Consider the following 16,233-nt stretch of genomic DNA (forward strand, 5'->3'; position numbering starts at 1 on the left):
TGAGGCCCAAAGCGTGACGCACCAGGGTATAGAATAAATGCAGCTAGGGTTGGGGGTTCCTGAAGCTTATTTTGAGCCTGTCTACACAGAGGGGCCCCTCAGTGCCCAAAAAGGCTTTGGAAGTAAAGGCTGAGAAGTGCTGGTAGGTGCCCTCTTGACCTCTTATTGCAAGTCACAGGGACCTGGGTCAGTCATCACCTTTAGTAATTACCAAAGCTTTCTGCAGTTTTGGCTTATGTAGCCAAACTTCAGGCAAGGATAAGTTATTTAGTTATTAATTAATAATCATAACTAAACATCTTTTGGGAAAAATCTGATACTGAGGGGTTGCTTGTGGCAATCATTGGAGGCCAGCTTGGTGTCAGGACTTCTAGGCCAGGGCTACTTTGGTCACAAGCAGGCTCTGCTCAGGGGAAGGCCTTGGGAAAGAACAACGGACCACATGTAAAAAAGGAACCGATTTGTTCTGGGTGGTTCTGGAAATAGGACCAAGATGAATCTAGATGGCCAGGCAGATTTTGTCTCAAATACAGCTATTCCTAACAAGCTGTCTTCTGAGAAGGTGCTCATGGTGGGTGTCAGGGCAGCAATTGGAGGACCCAGGGCTTTTTGCCTTGGTTAGGATACTGAAGTAATATTTGTAAATACTTCATAATAGTGCCTGGCATGGAGTAAACATGGTAATGGTGCCTGTGAAATAGAGGCAATTTTCTAAGAAGCCCTTTGTCAGCCCCCTGAACTGGGGGATCGCTGGCTATGCCTCCTTCTGCCTCAGGGCAGATCTACTGTCAGGCTGCCTCAGGGGCCACCTGCTCCTTGTACCTGACAGCTGCCAGTCTATTGTTCCTGAGGCAAGTGAAGAAGGGTCCCAGCTTCAGGGTCCCTACAGGTCAGTTCTGTGGGAGAAGGGAGAGAGAGGGAGAGCTCCATGGAGGGAGCTTAGCAAAGCTTCTTCCCCGTTCCTCCCCCTTCTGCCCATCACTCTCTCTTCTTCTCATACCAGATTCTAATGTATCCCAGAGCTAAAGGTCATTCTGCTTTCAGCTCCTTAGCCCAGGTTGTGTTTCCAGGAGTGCCCACCATATTGGCCTGGCTCCTGGGCCCTGTTCAACTCTTCCCCATGAGGCTCCTGTCATTCCCAAGGTCCTCACATCTCCCAGTTCTGCTGTTTTGGGGATTTCTCTGGAGTTGTTCAGCCTCAGTGATACTCCTGCCATGTGGCAGCTGGCTGTCCAGCTATTGCAACTGTCTCTTTTCTAATAAATTATAAGTTCATGAAGATTTTAATGCAGTAAGTTTAAGAGCTTGCAGCTGAGCAGCCACACTATTCCCTCTGTGTAAGATCACAGGGGTGGCCGATCTGTGGGGTGCAGGGGACCAGGCATGCTGTTTCCCTGTTTGACACCTTACCATAAGGTCCTATGGAAGTGTTAGGAGGAGCCAGATGGCATCTTTTTGACATTTTTGCCCACCTAAAACAAGCTGGGGAGTTTTAACACTCTGCAGAATCTGGCCTGGTAAGTAATACTGCTCTACAGTGGACGCAGGGGTTAGGCCTGGGACGACAGGCTTGCCTTTCATACCTCAGTAGGAAAGAATCTGATGGAGAACCAGAGATGGGAAAATGATCTTAAAAGTCCATTAGAAAAGGCACGAGAAGAGTCATATTCTCAAACTCTAGAGCAGGGGATGCAGGCAGCACCTAGGCATTTTACTTACTAGAACCTGTGCACTGCAGAGATGACTGACAGAGACCCAACACCTGAGAGAAAGGCATAGCCACTACTCTGTGTCCACAACACATACCTTGGCTGACCTGGTGACGGCCCCAATCTCTGAGTACAGATCGGAGCTGTCTGGGAAGTTTTCCACCACCATGGTACACACGTGATGGAGAAGAGACTGCTTGTGTACGGTGTCTTTGACTTCTGGAACCTTCTCGAGGTAGCTTAACTCAAATGCTTTGGCCTGTTAGGTGAACATTAAATAAAAGGCAGGAAGATCAAGTTTTACACAGACTCTTATAAAGGCACAAATGGTTAGAATCAATGCCCTGTTGGAGAAGCCCAATATTTAGGTCCTCTGTGACTGAAACGTCTCAGGCCACGTGATCTATCATTTGTAGCTGATCACACATGGACTAGCCGCACTGAGAATGAAATGAGCCTCCAGCTCTTTCCCACCAAGACCATCAGCCACAGGGTCTCCCAGGGCTCTACCTCTAAATCAAGGTTCCGTGAGGCTGGGTCTCTGCCATCTGGATATCTACGACTTTTTTCTCCCTTTGCCCTACTGCCATTTTACTTACTGGCCAAAAATAGGCCAATTTTTTTAAAAAGTTTGTTTTTAATACATATAAGCACAGATATTTGAATGACAAAAACAAGTGCTTGTATTTATATACATCAGACAAAACAACAACAACCAGCTTAGAAGAAAATAGCTCCAATGTCAATTTTGAGAATAGCCAAGCTTTAAAGGAATATTGTATTTTTCTAGTTTTCTTATTTATAGCAAGATACAGGTTCAAATAAATAGGCTCTGATATTTTAAGGACAAAATTTTTTCTAGATCTTCGGCATGAAAATACAAAAGTTATTTGTCAATTGTGCTTTGGAGGACCAGAGGTATGACTTCCACTGGCACGTGAAGGGCAGGAATTTTGTGACAAGGGAGGTAGGAGGATAAGGCATGTGAAAGACTTACATTAGTTCCATTTAGAAAGTTCCCAATGGCTAAGAGTGTAGACAGGATGAAGCCCAAGGTTTTATTGTTCTCCAATTGGTCTATTCCTTCCTTCAGGTCCAAAAGTGGCTCTGCCACTTCCTTTCAATGAAAAAAAGTTGGAAGAAGATGAAAAAGCATGTAAATTTTGCCTTTCTTTTGTTCTCTTTAATTTTTGTACAAAATAATAATAGTACTTTGGAGTTCTCTTTACTGTAAGGCAATCTTATGTGATAGGCACATGCTCCTTCTTATGGAAAGATGCCAAAAGTCATCAGGAAGAAAGTCTTGCCACCCAAATCTCCCCAGTGGAGGCCAGATGGGTACCTATGGCTAACAGGAGCTTGTGCTGAGGTGACAAATGCTCTTCCCCCTGTTCCTGCCCATCCTCCAAGCACAAGCAGGACCTTTAGGTCACACCCTCCTCTCCTTCTCTCTTCTCAGCATCACTGACTTCTATGACACTCCTCCCTCACATGTTCCTTCAGAATCTGGACCACAGTCTTCTTTGCCTTTCTCCTACCAGGCAGATAGCACCGGAAACTGTGGCCTCACTGTCCCTAGACCACCCAAGTCTCTTACTTCCCTTCTAGACATGCTATGGCTTGTCACCTCTTAGCCTAGGTTACTTTCTAGAAGGCCGCCATCCTCTTTACTTCCATTAATTTTGTAACTTGTACTCTCTCAGACTTGTAGCCTGCCCTGTAGCCTCATGGCCTTAGTCCCTCTCAACCGTCACTGTGTGACCAACCCCCACTCCCATGTTCTTACTGAGCCTCATCTCTAGCCTGTATCCCAAAGCTAGATAGTTCGGTTTCATTCTCTCTGGCCTAACTTCTGCCCTATATATCTCCAACCAAAGCTGACCCAATTATGTTTTCTCCATGAGTTACCTCACTTTGCTAGAGAAAGTCACCTAAATCACTCTGGTCTTGTGACAAAGCTGTGCTAAGTTACCATAGTAGTGCTAGGTTTCTTCAGCCCTACTTGATTCCCAGATGAATTTGAATACTGCAGATTCCTCCTGAAGACCCCCAAACCTACTGCCACCTATGTGACCCTCAGTATAGGACTGTGCTCCTTCCTTTGCAGAAAAAGGAAGGCCACCCAGCCTCTCCACCTATGCTTTGACTCTGTCTCCTCTGGGCCCTTCCTCTCAATTACATTCACCTCCAGCTCACTGTCCACCCTTTCCTTTTCCACTCCACTGGTTCCTTCTGCTCAGCCAGCAAAAATACTCACATTGCCCCAGGCCAGAGAGGATGCCTGCATCTTCTGCTTTCTACTCAAGATGAGTCTCCCCATGCCTTTGCTGTCAAGATCCTTTCTTCCTATTCCCCTCTCAACTTCTTAAATCTGTTTCATCTGATATATGCTCTCAAAGGGACCCAATGACTTGCTAATTTCTATAGTTAACAGCAGTGTGGATGATTATCATCAAGTGGGTAGATTACAGATCACTTTCCATATTGTGCTTTACTATATTTTCCAAATTTTCTACAATGAGCATACAGAGTCTGAAAAAAAATTGTTTTCTTTTTTTTTTTTTAACCAGTCATCTGGTACCTACAATCAAGTGTCTGTGGCTGGTGCCAGGCAGACACTTCAGAATAACCCCTCACTGGCAGGCTGCTGATCCCTTTGTATAGACACGACCTCATCATAATCAACTCAAACCCTCTCTCAAAAATGACACTTTACCACCTTCACCGATAAAAAAAACACACACACACACACACCCTGACTTTCTCAACCCTGGGGATGTGGGACCCGCTGGCTGCCTCCCAAGGGATTACCTTTTCCGTAGTTTCGTAATCCATTTTGAATGCCCAGAGGTGGAGCCGAGCCGACAGCTCGCTGATGGACGACAGTGTAAGGAGAAACTGCTCTGCACTGCCCAGTGGCACCTCCGGGTTGGCCAGCTGAGCTTCCTGGATTTTCTGCTTCTCTTCTTCAGTGGGAATCATTGTTAGAATTTTCTGGAAAGATGGGATGACACAGTAGATACTCCCTCTTAGTAATAGAACCTATCTCATCCCTTCGATGTTTCCACATCATATTATAATTTTCCAACCAGGTAGTAAAGATAATTCTCTTGTCAGAGTTATCATATACAGGTGTTGCATTGTTATAAATCAAATACGCTTAGAGAGGGAAAGCCCGAATAGCATCTAAATTTACATTAATTTGTTTTAAATTTCCCTCTCTTCCTCTCTCTCCTTTAATATGTTTCATAAGCAACTTGCCCAAAATTTTCTAGGTCTTATACATGAAGGACATTCTCAGCAAGAAATGGGGATGGAAGGGAAAGAAAGGTGAAAGAATAAGATGGAAGGTTAGAAAACAACTCCCTGTTCCCCAGGAAATAGAGTAAAACATATCAGCAATATATGCTTTCTAGTACTTCTTATGGATTCATTTTAAAACTTACAAAAATAAATCATTTTCAAAGGATTCAGATTGACTTGTATGTGAGACATATAATTTTAATCATTTTAAATATTTGAACCACCTTTAACATTTTATGTAGAAATGAAAACACTTTAAATAAGATCAAACTTAAGTCTGATGGAGGAAAAACGATGATGCTATTTACAAAGAGCAATATCCACCTACTAATGAATAAAGTATATCATTTTGCTTGTATTTGCTTCTGGTTAAAATGAATTGTGGAAGGCAGAGGAAGCAAAAAGGCGTCAGAAGAATTATGATTCTTACAGATTCAAATTCCTTAGTGATTACATTTGAAAAAAAAAGTAAATATTCCCATCATGTGACACATCACATATAATATGAAGTTACAATGTCATTATTTTTCCTCATTTCTCCTTCTCTAGCATCAAAGCAAAGAAACACACTTTGTGCCATACTTTCTTGTAACGTGTTAATTCTTTAATTCTAACTGACCTTGGTCACTGCTCTACAATAGCAATCACCCGGATAACAAGTGGGAAGGAGTTCTGGTTCTGGGTAAGATGGAGTAGGTACACTCCACCCTGTCTGCCCCACTGAATGCAACTATACAGCCTGAACATCCTGCAGAGAACAGCTATTTGAAGACTTAAAAAATAAATATTGGCAGGTAAATGGGGGAAGAAGACCAGAATTGGAAATTCAGCTGTACTAGTAATGAGCTGACCACTTTCCCTCTGGCCTTCCCCAGCCTGGACTCAGTGTAGCCTGAAGCTGGGAAGAGGGTATCAGGTGCAGACAGAGAGAACTCAAATGGAACCTTCCAATCCTGACTCTAGGCATGGAAAGGATCTCCTAGCAGTGACAGCAGTGGCCACAGGGGCTGGGAGGGACCTAAAACTCTGAGGGAGGAAATTTTCCTCTCCAATTAGTGATGCTATGGTCCCAAGAAGGTGGGGAAAATCTCTTCTGCTTTTCTTCTCTGTCTTCCCTCAGCTTGACCCCAGACATGGGCACAGTCACAGAAAGTGGATGGAAAGATGAGGTAACGGAAACCCCAGCTTTCAGCTGCAAGACCAAAACAGAAGGCCTCAGGGAACTGGAAAGTATTGGAGAGGTCATAGAAAATGAAGAGCCTGGCAAAGCAAGTGTATAAAGTTGTTTAAGAATTTCTGGGCTCACCTCTGAGTGGTTCTCATGTGAATGTGACCTTAAATAGCACATCAAAGAGTTGGAGACTTGAATGAGTCTTTGAAAACTTTGAAAACTGAGTTGATGATGGAACCACTGTCCACAAGGTCAGAACCTGTGGCCTGAACCCAAACAGGTGAGGGATAGTTTTCAATTCTTTATGTGAAACCAGAATTACGCTGATACAAAAATTAAACAAAGATAGTACATGAAAAGAAAGCTACAGACCAAGATCCTTGATGAATCTAAATGTGAAATCCTTAACAAAATATTTTAAAATATATAAATGAATGTCAATATATTAAGAGATATAAACATGTTGCTATATTTTACATAGCAATATGATAGAAATAATAACCACGAGGCTGGTTCAATACGCAAAAATCAATCGATGCAATTAATCTATCAGATTAAGTCTGAACAAGAAAATTCACATAATCATTTCAATTGATGCAAAAAAATCTGTGATAAAATTCAATATCCATTCATGATGAAAAAAATACTCTCAGCAACCCAGCAGTGAAAGGAATTTCCCAATACTGATAAGTGATATTTATAAAAAATCTACAGCTCACATCATGCTTAGTAGTGACAGACTGAATGCTTTTCCTCTAAGACTGGGAACAAGATAGGAGGTATAGATATAGATATAGGTATAGATATAGATATATAGATATATACCCATACAGATTTTTAAAAAATTAAAACTCTTCTTATTGCAGATGGCATAATTGTATACATAGAGAATTGTCAGGGATCTACAAAAAGTCTATAAAACAGTGAGTTTAATAATGTTGCATGATATAAGGTAAAGACACAGAATAATCTATCTTATTGCTATGTAATGATAATAAACAACCACAAACTGAAATTTAAGAAAAATGCTATTTACATTGAAATACATAGGTTTAAATCTAACAAATCATGTGAAGGATCTGCATCCTGGAAAGTAGAAAATGTTGATGAAAGCAATCAAAGAAGATCTAAATAAATGGGATATATACCGTGTTTATAGACTGAAAGACTCAACAGAGTTACATATTAATTTTCCTCAAATTGGTCTAAAATTTAACTCAATTACAATCAAAATACCAGCATAATTGTGCGTGTGTGTGTGTGTGTGTGTGTGTGTGTAGCTACAGAGAAGCTGATTCTAAAAGTTATATGTAAAGGCAGATCAACCAAAACAATTTTAAAAGGAACAACCTTGGAGGATTCATATCACCTGACTTTAAAATTTATTATCAAGCTATAGTAATAAGACAGTATGAGCAACAGGATAGACCACAGATCAATGAGACAAAATGGGTAGTCCGAAAATAAATTATACAAATATGGTCCAGTGATTTTGACTAAGATGCAAAGGCAGTTCAATGGAGAAAAAAATATTTCCAACAAATGGTATTGGAACAGCTGGAATCCTTATGCAAAAAAAAAAAAAAAAAAAAAAAGAACCTCAAACTTTATACTTTACACATCAATTAACTCAAAAGAAATCACAGATCTAAAAGTAAAAGGTAACACTACAAAACTTTTAGAAAGAAACATAGGAAAAAATCTTTGTGACTCATGTAAGGCAACGAACTCTTAGACATGATACCAAAAAGGAACAGGCTGATCAATTGAACTTCATCCAAATTAAAAACTTTTTCTCTACGAAAGACACTATTAAGAGAATGAAAGACAAGTTACAGTTCCTCAAAAGGTTAAACACAGAGTTTTCACGTGACACAGCAATTCCAACTGTAGGTATTTACCCTAGAAAAAATTAAAACTTACGTTCACACAAAAACTTGTACAATACTTGTAGAAGCTTTATTCACAATTGCGAAAAACCAGACCAAGCTAAATATCCTTCAACAGGTGTGTAGACAAACAATGGCATATCCCTATAATGCAAGAGTACTCAGCAATAAAAAGGGACAAACTATAGGTACATAGCATACCTGGGATGAATCTCAAAGGCACCAGCCACACTGAACGAAAGAAGCCAGTCTCAAAAGGTTACTCTCTGAATGATTAATTTATGTGACATGCTCCAAAATACAAAACCATAGTGATTAGAATAGATCAGTGGTTACCAGAGTCCAGAGGTGGGCTGAAGGTGCGACTAGAAAGGGGACAGCACAAGTGCACAATATTTTGGGAGATGGGACTGTAGTTGTCATTGTATAGATTTATACATATTTTAAAACTCATAGAACTATACACTGAAAAGGTCCATCTTACTCTAGATGAATGCAAATTAATAATAATAATAATAATAATAATAAATAACAGAATAAACAACTGGACCCCTGACACCATAATCAGCAAACACGCAGGTGTCCACAGGCTTGTGCCTCAGGACATATCTGGGTAGGGCAGTCCTCTGGGTTTGATGAGGGTGTCATCAAGGAGGACTGTCTTGGTCGTTTATCAGAAGACGGCAATGCCAAACTACATTGGAGGTATGTGTTCTGTGCCTCATTCGGGGTCAGGCCATAGAAGGTGAGCCCTCAGATACCTCCTTTTCCAACATTCTCTTCATCATAGCCCCAGATATCAAGATTATATGGCTGGAATGGGAGAGAATGGGAGTGTTCAGTAACAATGCTCCCTGCTCTCCCACAGGCTCATGCTATTGATCCTACCTGTCCACACAGATGGTATTAAAAAATAAACAAAGCAATCCAAGCAGATGTCACGTCTTTAAAAGCACCCAGGATTTGAACTCAACTAGTTTTCAAAATAAACACTTAGCTAAAGTTTGTATTTTAATTTTTTTCGTGCTCAAATTGTTTTACACATATACAAGAATTCCAAAACAAAAAATTGTCAATGCTTTTCTTTCTTCAGAAGGCATTTTCCTGAGATGATTTTAGTTGCTTTTTTCCTTTGGGAAAGTAATCAAACACTCTTACTTTTGTTTTTCACTTCTCTGACTAATATAAACCATTTGTTCACTGTTGAAGATTTATGAGGTTGCCATCTGTCAGTTTATTTTATTTTTTTTTAAAACATCACTGACAATAAAATAGCCGTAAGACAGTGGGCCAGCAGGTCAAAGCTATCTCCTATGAGATAGGTGATGGCCCTTTTTTCTATGAGCAGATGAAAGAGAATGAGTATGAGACAAAACCTCTAATTTGCTCTTCTACCCTGTTGGTAGATTTATTGATGATTTCATGATCGCTATTTTTCCACAGAGAGAAAAATATCAAACAAGACCACTATGCAATAATCTCAGTGTTTTTTTTTTTTCACTTTCTCCCAGACAGTGTTTATCTAGCACAACTTTAAGCATATTTGCTTTTGTATCTGAAGGCCATTTTTCAGAGAAAAATGCATAAGTCTCATTTTTTATGGACCCAAATGCTTTTGGGTTTGGCCATCTCATTCACCTGCAGATGAGACCATAATGAGTGATTATTTTACTTTTTGAGTTTTGAACAGAACCCTGGCTACAGCTCTGGATGAGAATCCAGCACGAGGATTCTGGTGACAACAGCAAAAAGCTGAAGCCCTTAGAACTGACCCCGGTTTGTATACAACTTGCATATTCTCATGAGACAATGGCTTTCTATTCATGTTCTCACAAATATGGAGGGAACTTTTTTTTTAACTTCTCAAGGGGTCTTGGTAGTATCTTTTCTTATTCTTGTGACTACTCAGTGAGGCACGTGAAGCACAAATTATTGCATCAAACTTGCAGATGAAGCGATTTGCCTGAAGCTAGCTTGGGTCAACCAAGGCAACGCTGGTGACCCATTGATTGGGTTATTCCCAATTTCCCAGAATCAGCTTCATAGTTCATGGCAATTCAACTATGGCTAAGGCCCCTGACCATCAGGACATTCTGGTTCCCTGGCACCGCTGACTGTGGTGCCTGTGCCCAGGCTCATGTGTGTGTGTCCAGCACCTACTTGGGCATCTGTGGATGGGGGCTGCAGAACACAGAGTGTTTGAAAAGTTGCTGTAGTTTTGTACTTGTGGCCAAAGGGAACTTCTGTTTCTAGTATGATGACAAGACTAGCAGTCAGCTGTGCCAAGTTAAATGTCATTTGGGACCATTCAATTGTGCTACTCTCTGAGTAGACACAGACTTTATAAAACTTAGAAAAGCAAAAAAAAAAAGAAAAGAGGAAAACTCTTCATACTTCCATATGTGATACCTTAATGACATGTTTCTTGGGGAAATATCATTACCACTCCTTAGAAATGTCCCCAGAATAATGTTATAATATTTAATCTTCTTATGAAAATGACTTCCTTAATGAAGTTAGTTAACTACTCTCTCAGGTTACCTGACAAACCGGATACATAACATTGGGTTGCTAAGCAAAGCCACAGGACATCATTTAATATATCTTAATCACATTTAGGTACACGGAGGTTTCAAATGGCCCTATTAGGCTGTGGTGCCATGCTACAGAGCCTGCATTCGAGAAGCAGACATTTTGGCAAAAGGCCTTCTGTGCACAAGCTAGAAATCTTATTAGCAAAGATCTGTAAGGACACAGCTTCCATCTCTTCTCGGTCCTGACTTAACTCTTGAACAACAAGCCTAGAGAATAAGCTCTGTGTCACTGGTTCAGCACACAGATGCAGGCCATGCATGCCCCTTGGGGCCCTGAGGTCAGTGGCCAGAGACAGCAAGTAATGGCTGAGAATGCTTGGATTCCATGTTTTTCAAGAGGACTGGTGTCCACTGGACTCTTTTCAGCCATGACTAATGAGTTCAAAAATATATACAGTTTCTGGATTCACACGGGCAGCCTTTAAATCCGTAGTTCTCACTCAGGGCGATTTTGTCCCCAGAGACATTTTTGGTTGTCATCACTGGGGTGGTACTACTGGCAGCTTGGGGCTAGAGGCCAGGGATGATGCTAAACACCCTGCAATGTACGGGTCGGCTCCCACAATAAAGAACTGTCCATCCTAGAATGTCAGTAGTGCCGCCGTCGAGAAACCCTGCTTTAGATGAGAACGGTGATAAAAATGTGTAACTCCATGTGTTGTGACGAATGTGGATTTACCGAGGACTCGTGATATAATAAACTCTCAGGGCTTAGCAGGGTTTTCTACGTGGTGTCCTCTTTATATCATTCCATACGTCGGCTGCTCCTGGTGGAGAACCGTTGGCAGCACTGTGCAGTGGACTGCGCTGCCTCATGCATCTTCCCGCTCCCCTTTCAGACTCCCTCTTACTCTTTCTGGCACACATGGGCCTCCTGGGCCAGCCATCCCCAAGGCCTGTGGTCTGCACTTTAGACGCAGGCTCTAGAGCTCTTATTTCAGCTTGACCTCTCACTGGTTTATGAACTACAGCACAGACTAAAATTGGGATTCGCTCTCTTAATCTTAAGATGGGGAACACAACAGTATGCACCTCATAAGGCTCTGATGAGCATCTGTGTAAAGCACATACCTGGTGCCTGGCCCACAGGAAGAAATCTATGAAAGTCAGGTTTTGTGTTGCTATATCCATCATCACTACTGTTGCTATCATTAGTCCTTCTTGGATCAAAAAGGTGTTCAGCTGGATACCAGTCAGAAAAGGAAAAAGTAATCTGATTCATTCTAAAATCTAAGTAATTTATTGTTTCTGAAACTGTCCCCACCCAAGGAGGTCTACATTTCGGGAAAGAACAAAGGCAAAACTCAAACGAATCAGTCTCTCCTGATAGACTTTCAAGTCCTCAGGACAAGAAGGGCAAATAGTTTTAAAAGGGGATGTTGTCATCTTTTCCTTTAATCAGGCTGGCTGGCTCTGGCTGCATCTGAAGCCTCTCCCTGTGTAAATCTGAAGCTTTTGTAATCTCTAAAAGACACTGTTTTGCATATAGGATGGCCACAATGTGCGTCAGGGCCCACCACGCCATTTGTCCTAGATGAAAGACACTGCACTTGGTTTGTCCAGGTTGGCAGTCCCCACCTGCCCAATGGCAAGCCAATGCTCTTCGCCCACCTTGTTCCTCTGGGGGTCCCAGAGTAGGGCTACCTCACCCCAAGGCCTGGCCTGACCCCTTGTTGCTGTCTGGCAACTGTCTTAATGTCCCTCTCTCTATTTACCTGCTGTCATCTGCTCTCTCTTTTATACCTCATGCCCCTATCAAGCACGTGCCTTCACTCCCTGGCTATCCACCTGCTCTGCTGCCTGGCCTAACCCTGTGGCATGGGGCTCAACTTCTTCTCCATCCAGAAGGAAATTCAATTCCCTCCTTGTACCTGCTCCTGGAACAGGGTATATGTGTTTCTCCCTTGTGTTAGGCCTTGTGTTAGTTTCCTAGGGTTGCCGTAACAAAATTCCACAAACTGGGTGGTTTAAAACAACAGAAATTTGTTCTCTCACAGTTTGAGAGACTAGAAGTCTGATAGCAAGGTGTCAGCAGGGCAGTGTTCTCTCTAAAGGCTCTAGGGATCCTTCTTTGCCTCTCCCTAGTGTCTGGTGGTTGCAGGCAACCGTTGGTGTTCCTTGGCTTCAAAGGCATTACTCCAATCTCTGCCTCCACCATCACATGGCATTCTGTTCTCCGTGTCTCTCCATGTGTTCTCTGTCTTCTCGTGGCATTCTCTCTGTGTCTATGTCCAAACTTCCCTCTTCTTATAAGGATATCAATCATGGGAGTAGGGCCCACCTTAATCCAGTATAATCTTAACCTACAGTATCCACAAAGACTATTTCCAAATAAGGTCACATTCTGAGGTTCCAGGTAGGCATGGATTTTGAAAGGACACTGCTCGACCCAGTGTAAATCTCTGGGAACACCGTGTTTCCTTTGGGAGGCCTCCTCTTTCCAGAGCACAAAGGCACACCTGCCCAGCTGGGTTCAAATGCCACCACGTACATGCCGCTCTGCTCCTTTCCACACTCAGGGCTGGAGGCAAGCCTGGCAAGGTGGCCACTCCTCATGTCCAGCTCTTCTGTCAAGGGCCTGGTCTCCCTCACTACAGTGCGTCCTCACTGGTTTCCCCCCACTGCAAGTCTTTCAAATAAGACTGTGTATAAATGAACCCCAACTATGGAGGAATATTGAAAGAATCCAGAGCTCCTTGCTAATAGGTGGTATGGGTGTCACCTAATGCCACAAAGCATGTCCTCATACCCCCACTCCAACTCAGTGGGCCCCGAGGTAAATCGCCCACCTGTAGGAATCTGTGGACTGGGCCATTGGCTCCATTAATTTTTTCTCCATTGTTAGGAGAGGAGATTTCACTTGCTGCAAACCAGCACCGGCCCAGGGTGAAGGGCGAATGTGGCCTAGTGGAAGAGCACCGAACCCTGGCAGAGCATGTGAGCTGTGGCTCCAGGTAGGCCACTTACCATCCACGTCGTCACAGCCAAGTCACCCAACCTCTCTCCATTTTTGCCATTCAGTTGAACAAGTGGTAAAGACTAAGTTGACTTGTGTTCTTCAGTTTATCAAATGAAATGTATCTACACATCCAACGAGTGCCAAGAGACAAATAGTCATTTACATGAACGTGAGCACACACTGAAAGCCCTACTTTTGAAACTGTTCATTAAACATATTTAGTTTGAAATGATGTGAAAGAAGGCCCTACCAGCCTCTTAGGGAGGTTATCACATTCTTCTTCCATGTTGAGGTAGGCAGTGTGGTGAGAGAGAAGTCAGTACAGGAACCAAGCGAGGATCTCTGAACTTCACAGGTAAAGGAGGCCTTCCCCAACCCCACCCCACCAGAAGTTCTTTTTTTTTTTTTTTTTTTTGTAAATATGAGAATTATTAACATTATTCAGAGTCTGGCTGAGACAGAAAAATGGCAAGCCACCCTGCAGAGAAAGTCATATTGGACACAGTAATGCTTTACATATGTGAAGTATTACAGAAGACAAATAATGCTTGATAGAGCTTCTCTTACCTCAATTCCTTCTTTGTTTAAGGCATATTCATCAAAATTCAAAATAGCTATCTTAATCGTTCTTGGAGGGGGCAGTACGGTCAGACCGATATTAATAGCATTGCTCCTCTTGGAATCCAGGACGATGATCTCCTGCCTTTTTCCATCTGCAGCAGTTTTCTTGGTGATAAAACAAGGAGAATCCAAGATTAATGCATCGTCTTTGGTCCTTTCTGTGTTTCATTATTAAAGCAAACTCACTACTTATTTAGAGATGAAGACAAGTGGCCCCGAGTCAGCTCAGGAAGGACTGGCTACTGCTCAGCACAGAAGAAAGAGATCGGGGATTAGCTCTGAGGAGCTGCCAAGTGCAGGGCAGCAACGGAACTTCACAAGTCAGACACATTACAAAATAAAATTGATTTTCCTTCAATTGGGGAAAATGTGATATTTTGCAAGAAAGAAAAAAAAAACCTGTTTTTTTTCCATAAAAGCAGTGGAAACAAAACTAAAACTTCTCAGAACTCCCTCCCCATAGTCTGCACGGTGTCAGAATGTGCCCTGGGTGGCCCTGGTGCAGACGGCGTGTGCCTGAAGATGGAGAGAGTTGGTACACATGCCAGGAAGATAGGCGTGACGAGGAGACTCTGGCTTCACCGTCCAGGCAGCCCCTTTAGATCCCTGGCCGCATTGTCTCAAAAGCTTCTCTCACCATTCAAACATCCTATGACCCTTATTCTAGAGCACCTGCCACACTTAGACATCTGGGCAGCTGCAGCTGGTGGGTGAAGGGGGGCCTTTCAAAGAAGGGAAACCAAAGGGCTCATGCTAGTGAAGAGGAATGAGGGACAAAAAGGCCTAGAGGCCAAGGAGGGGGATGGGGCAAGAAGTGTCCAGGTGTCCTCATAGAGCCCTGTGTGTGTGGCTTCCCTGCAGGCCTGGATACTCCTGTGTTTGGGGTGCTAAGCCAACACTTGCCCAGAAATGAAATGATGAGGCCCTAGCTTTCCCCTTGAGTTCTTGGGAAGTTAAGGGCCAGTGGCCATGGAGGTTAGTAGGGGTGGCCTGGCTCAGCAAGCTCCTTGTACTGTGTTCAGGTTTCCCTGGAGACAAACTGCTGGAAGGATGACTCTTCATTCAGGTAACAATCCTAGATGACAATGATAAATAAGGCACAATGGATCTCTAGAAGAAAAGGATGGGGGGTACTCATCGCAGGGTAGATGACTAACTCACCTGCCTGTGTGTGAGGGGTGGTTAAGGTCTGGAGGAGCTGACACTTAAGCTTGGCCCTAAGGAATGTCTAGAATCTAGTCTAGAGCTGGGAAGAGATGATAAGGAGATAAAAGTGGCTTTGTCTAGGTTGCTGGGAACTGCCAGAAAAAAAGCTGGCGATTTGGGGGGCCACATCTGGGGAGCCTCAGGAGCTAGCTGCTCCAACTCCATTGTAGCCAGGCCCCTGCTGGGTAGCTGACTGATGCTCATCATGACTCTCTGAGCTCAGGCCTACCCTACTGGCTGGGCCTGGAAGCAGCTGAGCTGTCTGGAAAAGCTGGCTTGCTGCAACATTAGAGGCTGGAAGCTGGCAAGGAGAAACAGATTGTGGCCCCTTAAGTCCTACTGAGCCCTTCCAAACTCAATTACTAAAACTCTATTTTAGATCCTTAAACATGCACTTGGGAATAAATTAAAATTTCTTCGTGAGGAAAATAATTGAAAGCATCCTAGCTGTTTTGGGGCCTGGTGGCCAGGTGGAACAATTCCTGTGGGTGTGGTCATCGGCTTTGAACCATGAGCTTCCAGGGAAATGTGGGATACAGAAGCAACCCCAGCCTGCAGGGCAAGCTTCTCTTTTGTATATTTAATCACGTAAGTTTATCGGGAAACCCTGAAATTTAACTTTTCAATCTAATTTAAAATACTATTTTGTGTGTGGAATGTTAAGAAGGAATGAGGAAAGTTTTGACAAAATGATGACTATAGGCAATGAAAAGGGATGTTATGACTTGCAATGCCCACTGGGGTTCTGGGGTGCCCACTCCACCAGGCACTGCAGGGCACC

The 16,233-nt window shown here is 42.9% G+C and overlaps 1 protein-coding gene across 21 annotated transcripts in view; it reads right to left on the bottom strand.

Annotated features, from left to right (window-relative positions):
- The window catches only part of FHOD3 (formin homology 2 domain containing 3), a 422,036-nt gene that overhangs the window by 30,292 nt on the left and 375,511 nt on the right, over positions 1-16,233 (bottom strand). For all 21 annotated transcript variants that reach the window (XM_039842750.1, XM_039842871.1, XM_039842880.1 and 18 more), the window contains 4 exons: positions 14,193-14,351; positions 4,521-4,703; positions 2,707-2,826; positions 1,807-1,968 (listed from right to left, as the gene is read on the bottom strand). In XM_039842750.1, coding sequence (XP_039698684.1) covers positions 1,807-1,968; positions 2,707-2,826; positions 4,521-4,703; positions 14,193-14,351 — 624 coding nt within the window. The remainder of the gene's footprint in view (positions 1-1,806; positions 1,969-2,706; positions 2,827-4,520; positions 4,704-14,192; positions 14,352-16,233) is intronic.

This window comes from Pteropus medius, unplaced genomic scaffold, assembly GCF_902729225.1.
Source record: "Pteropus medius unplaced genomic scaffold, Ma_sr-lr_union100, whole genome shotgun sequence".
Taxonomy (NCBI): Eukaryota; Metazoa; Chordata; class Mammalia; order Chiroptera; family Pteropodidae; genus Pteropus; species Pteropus medius.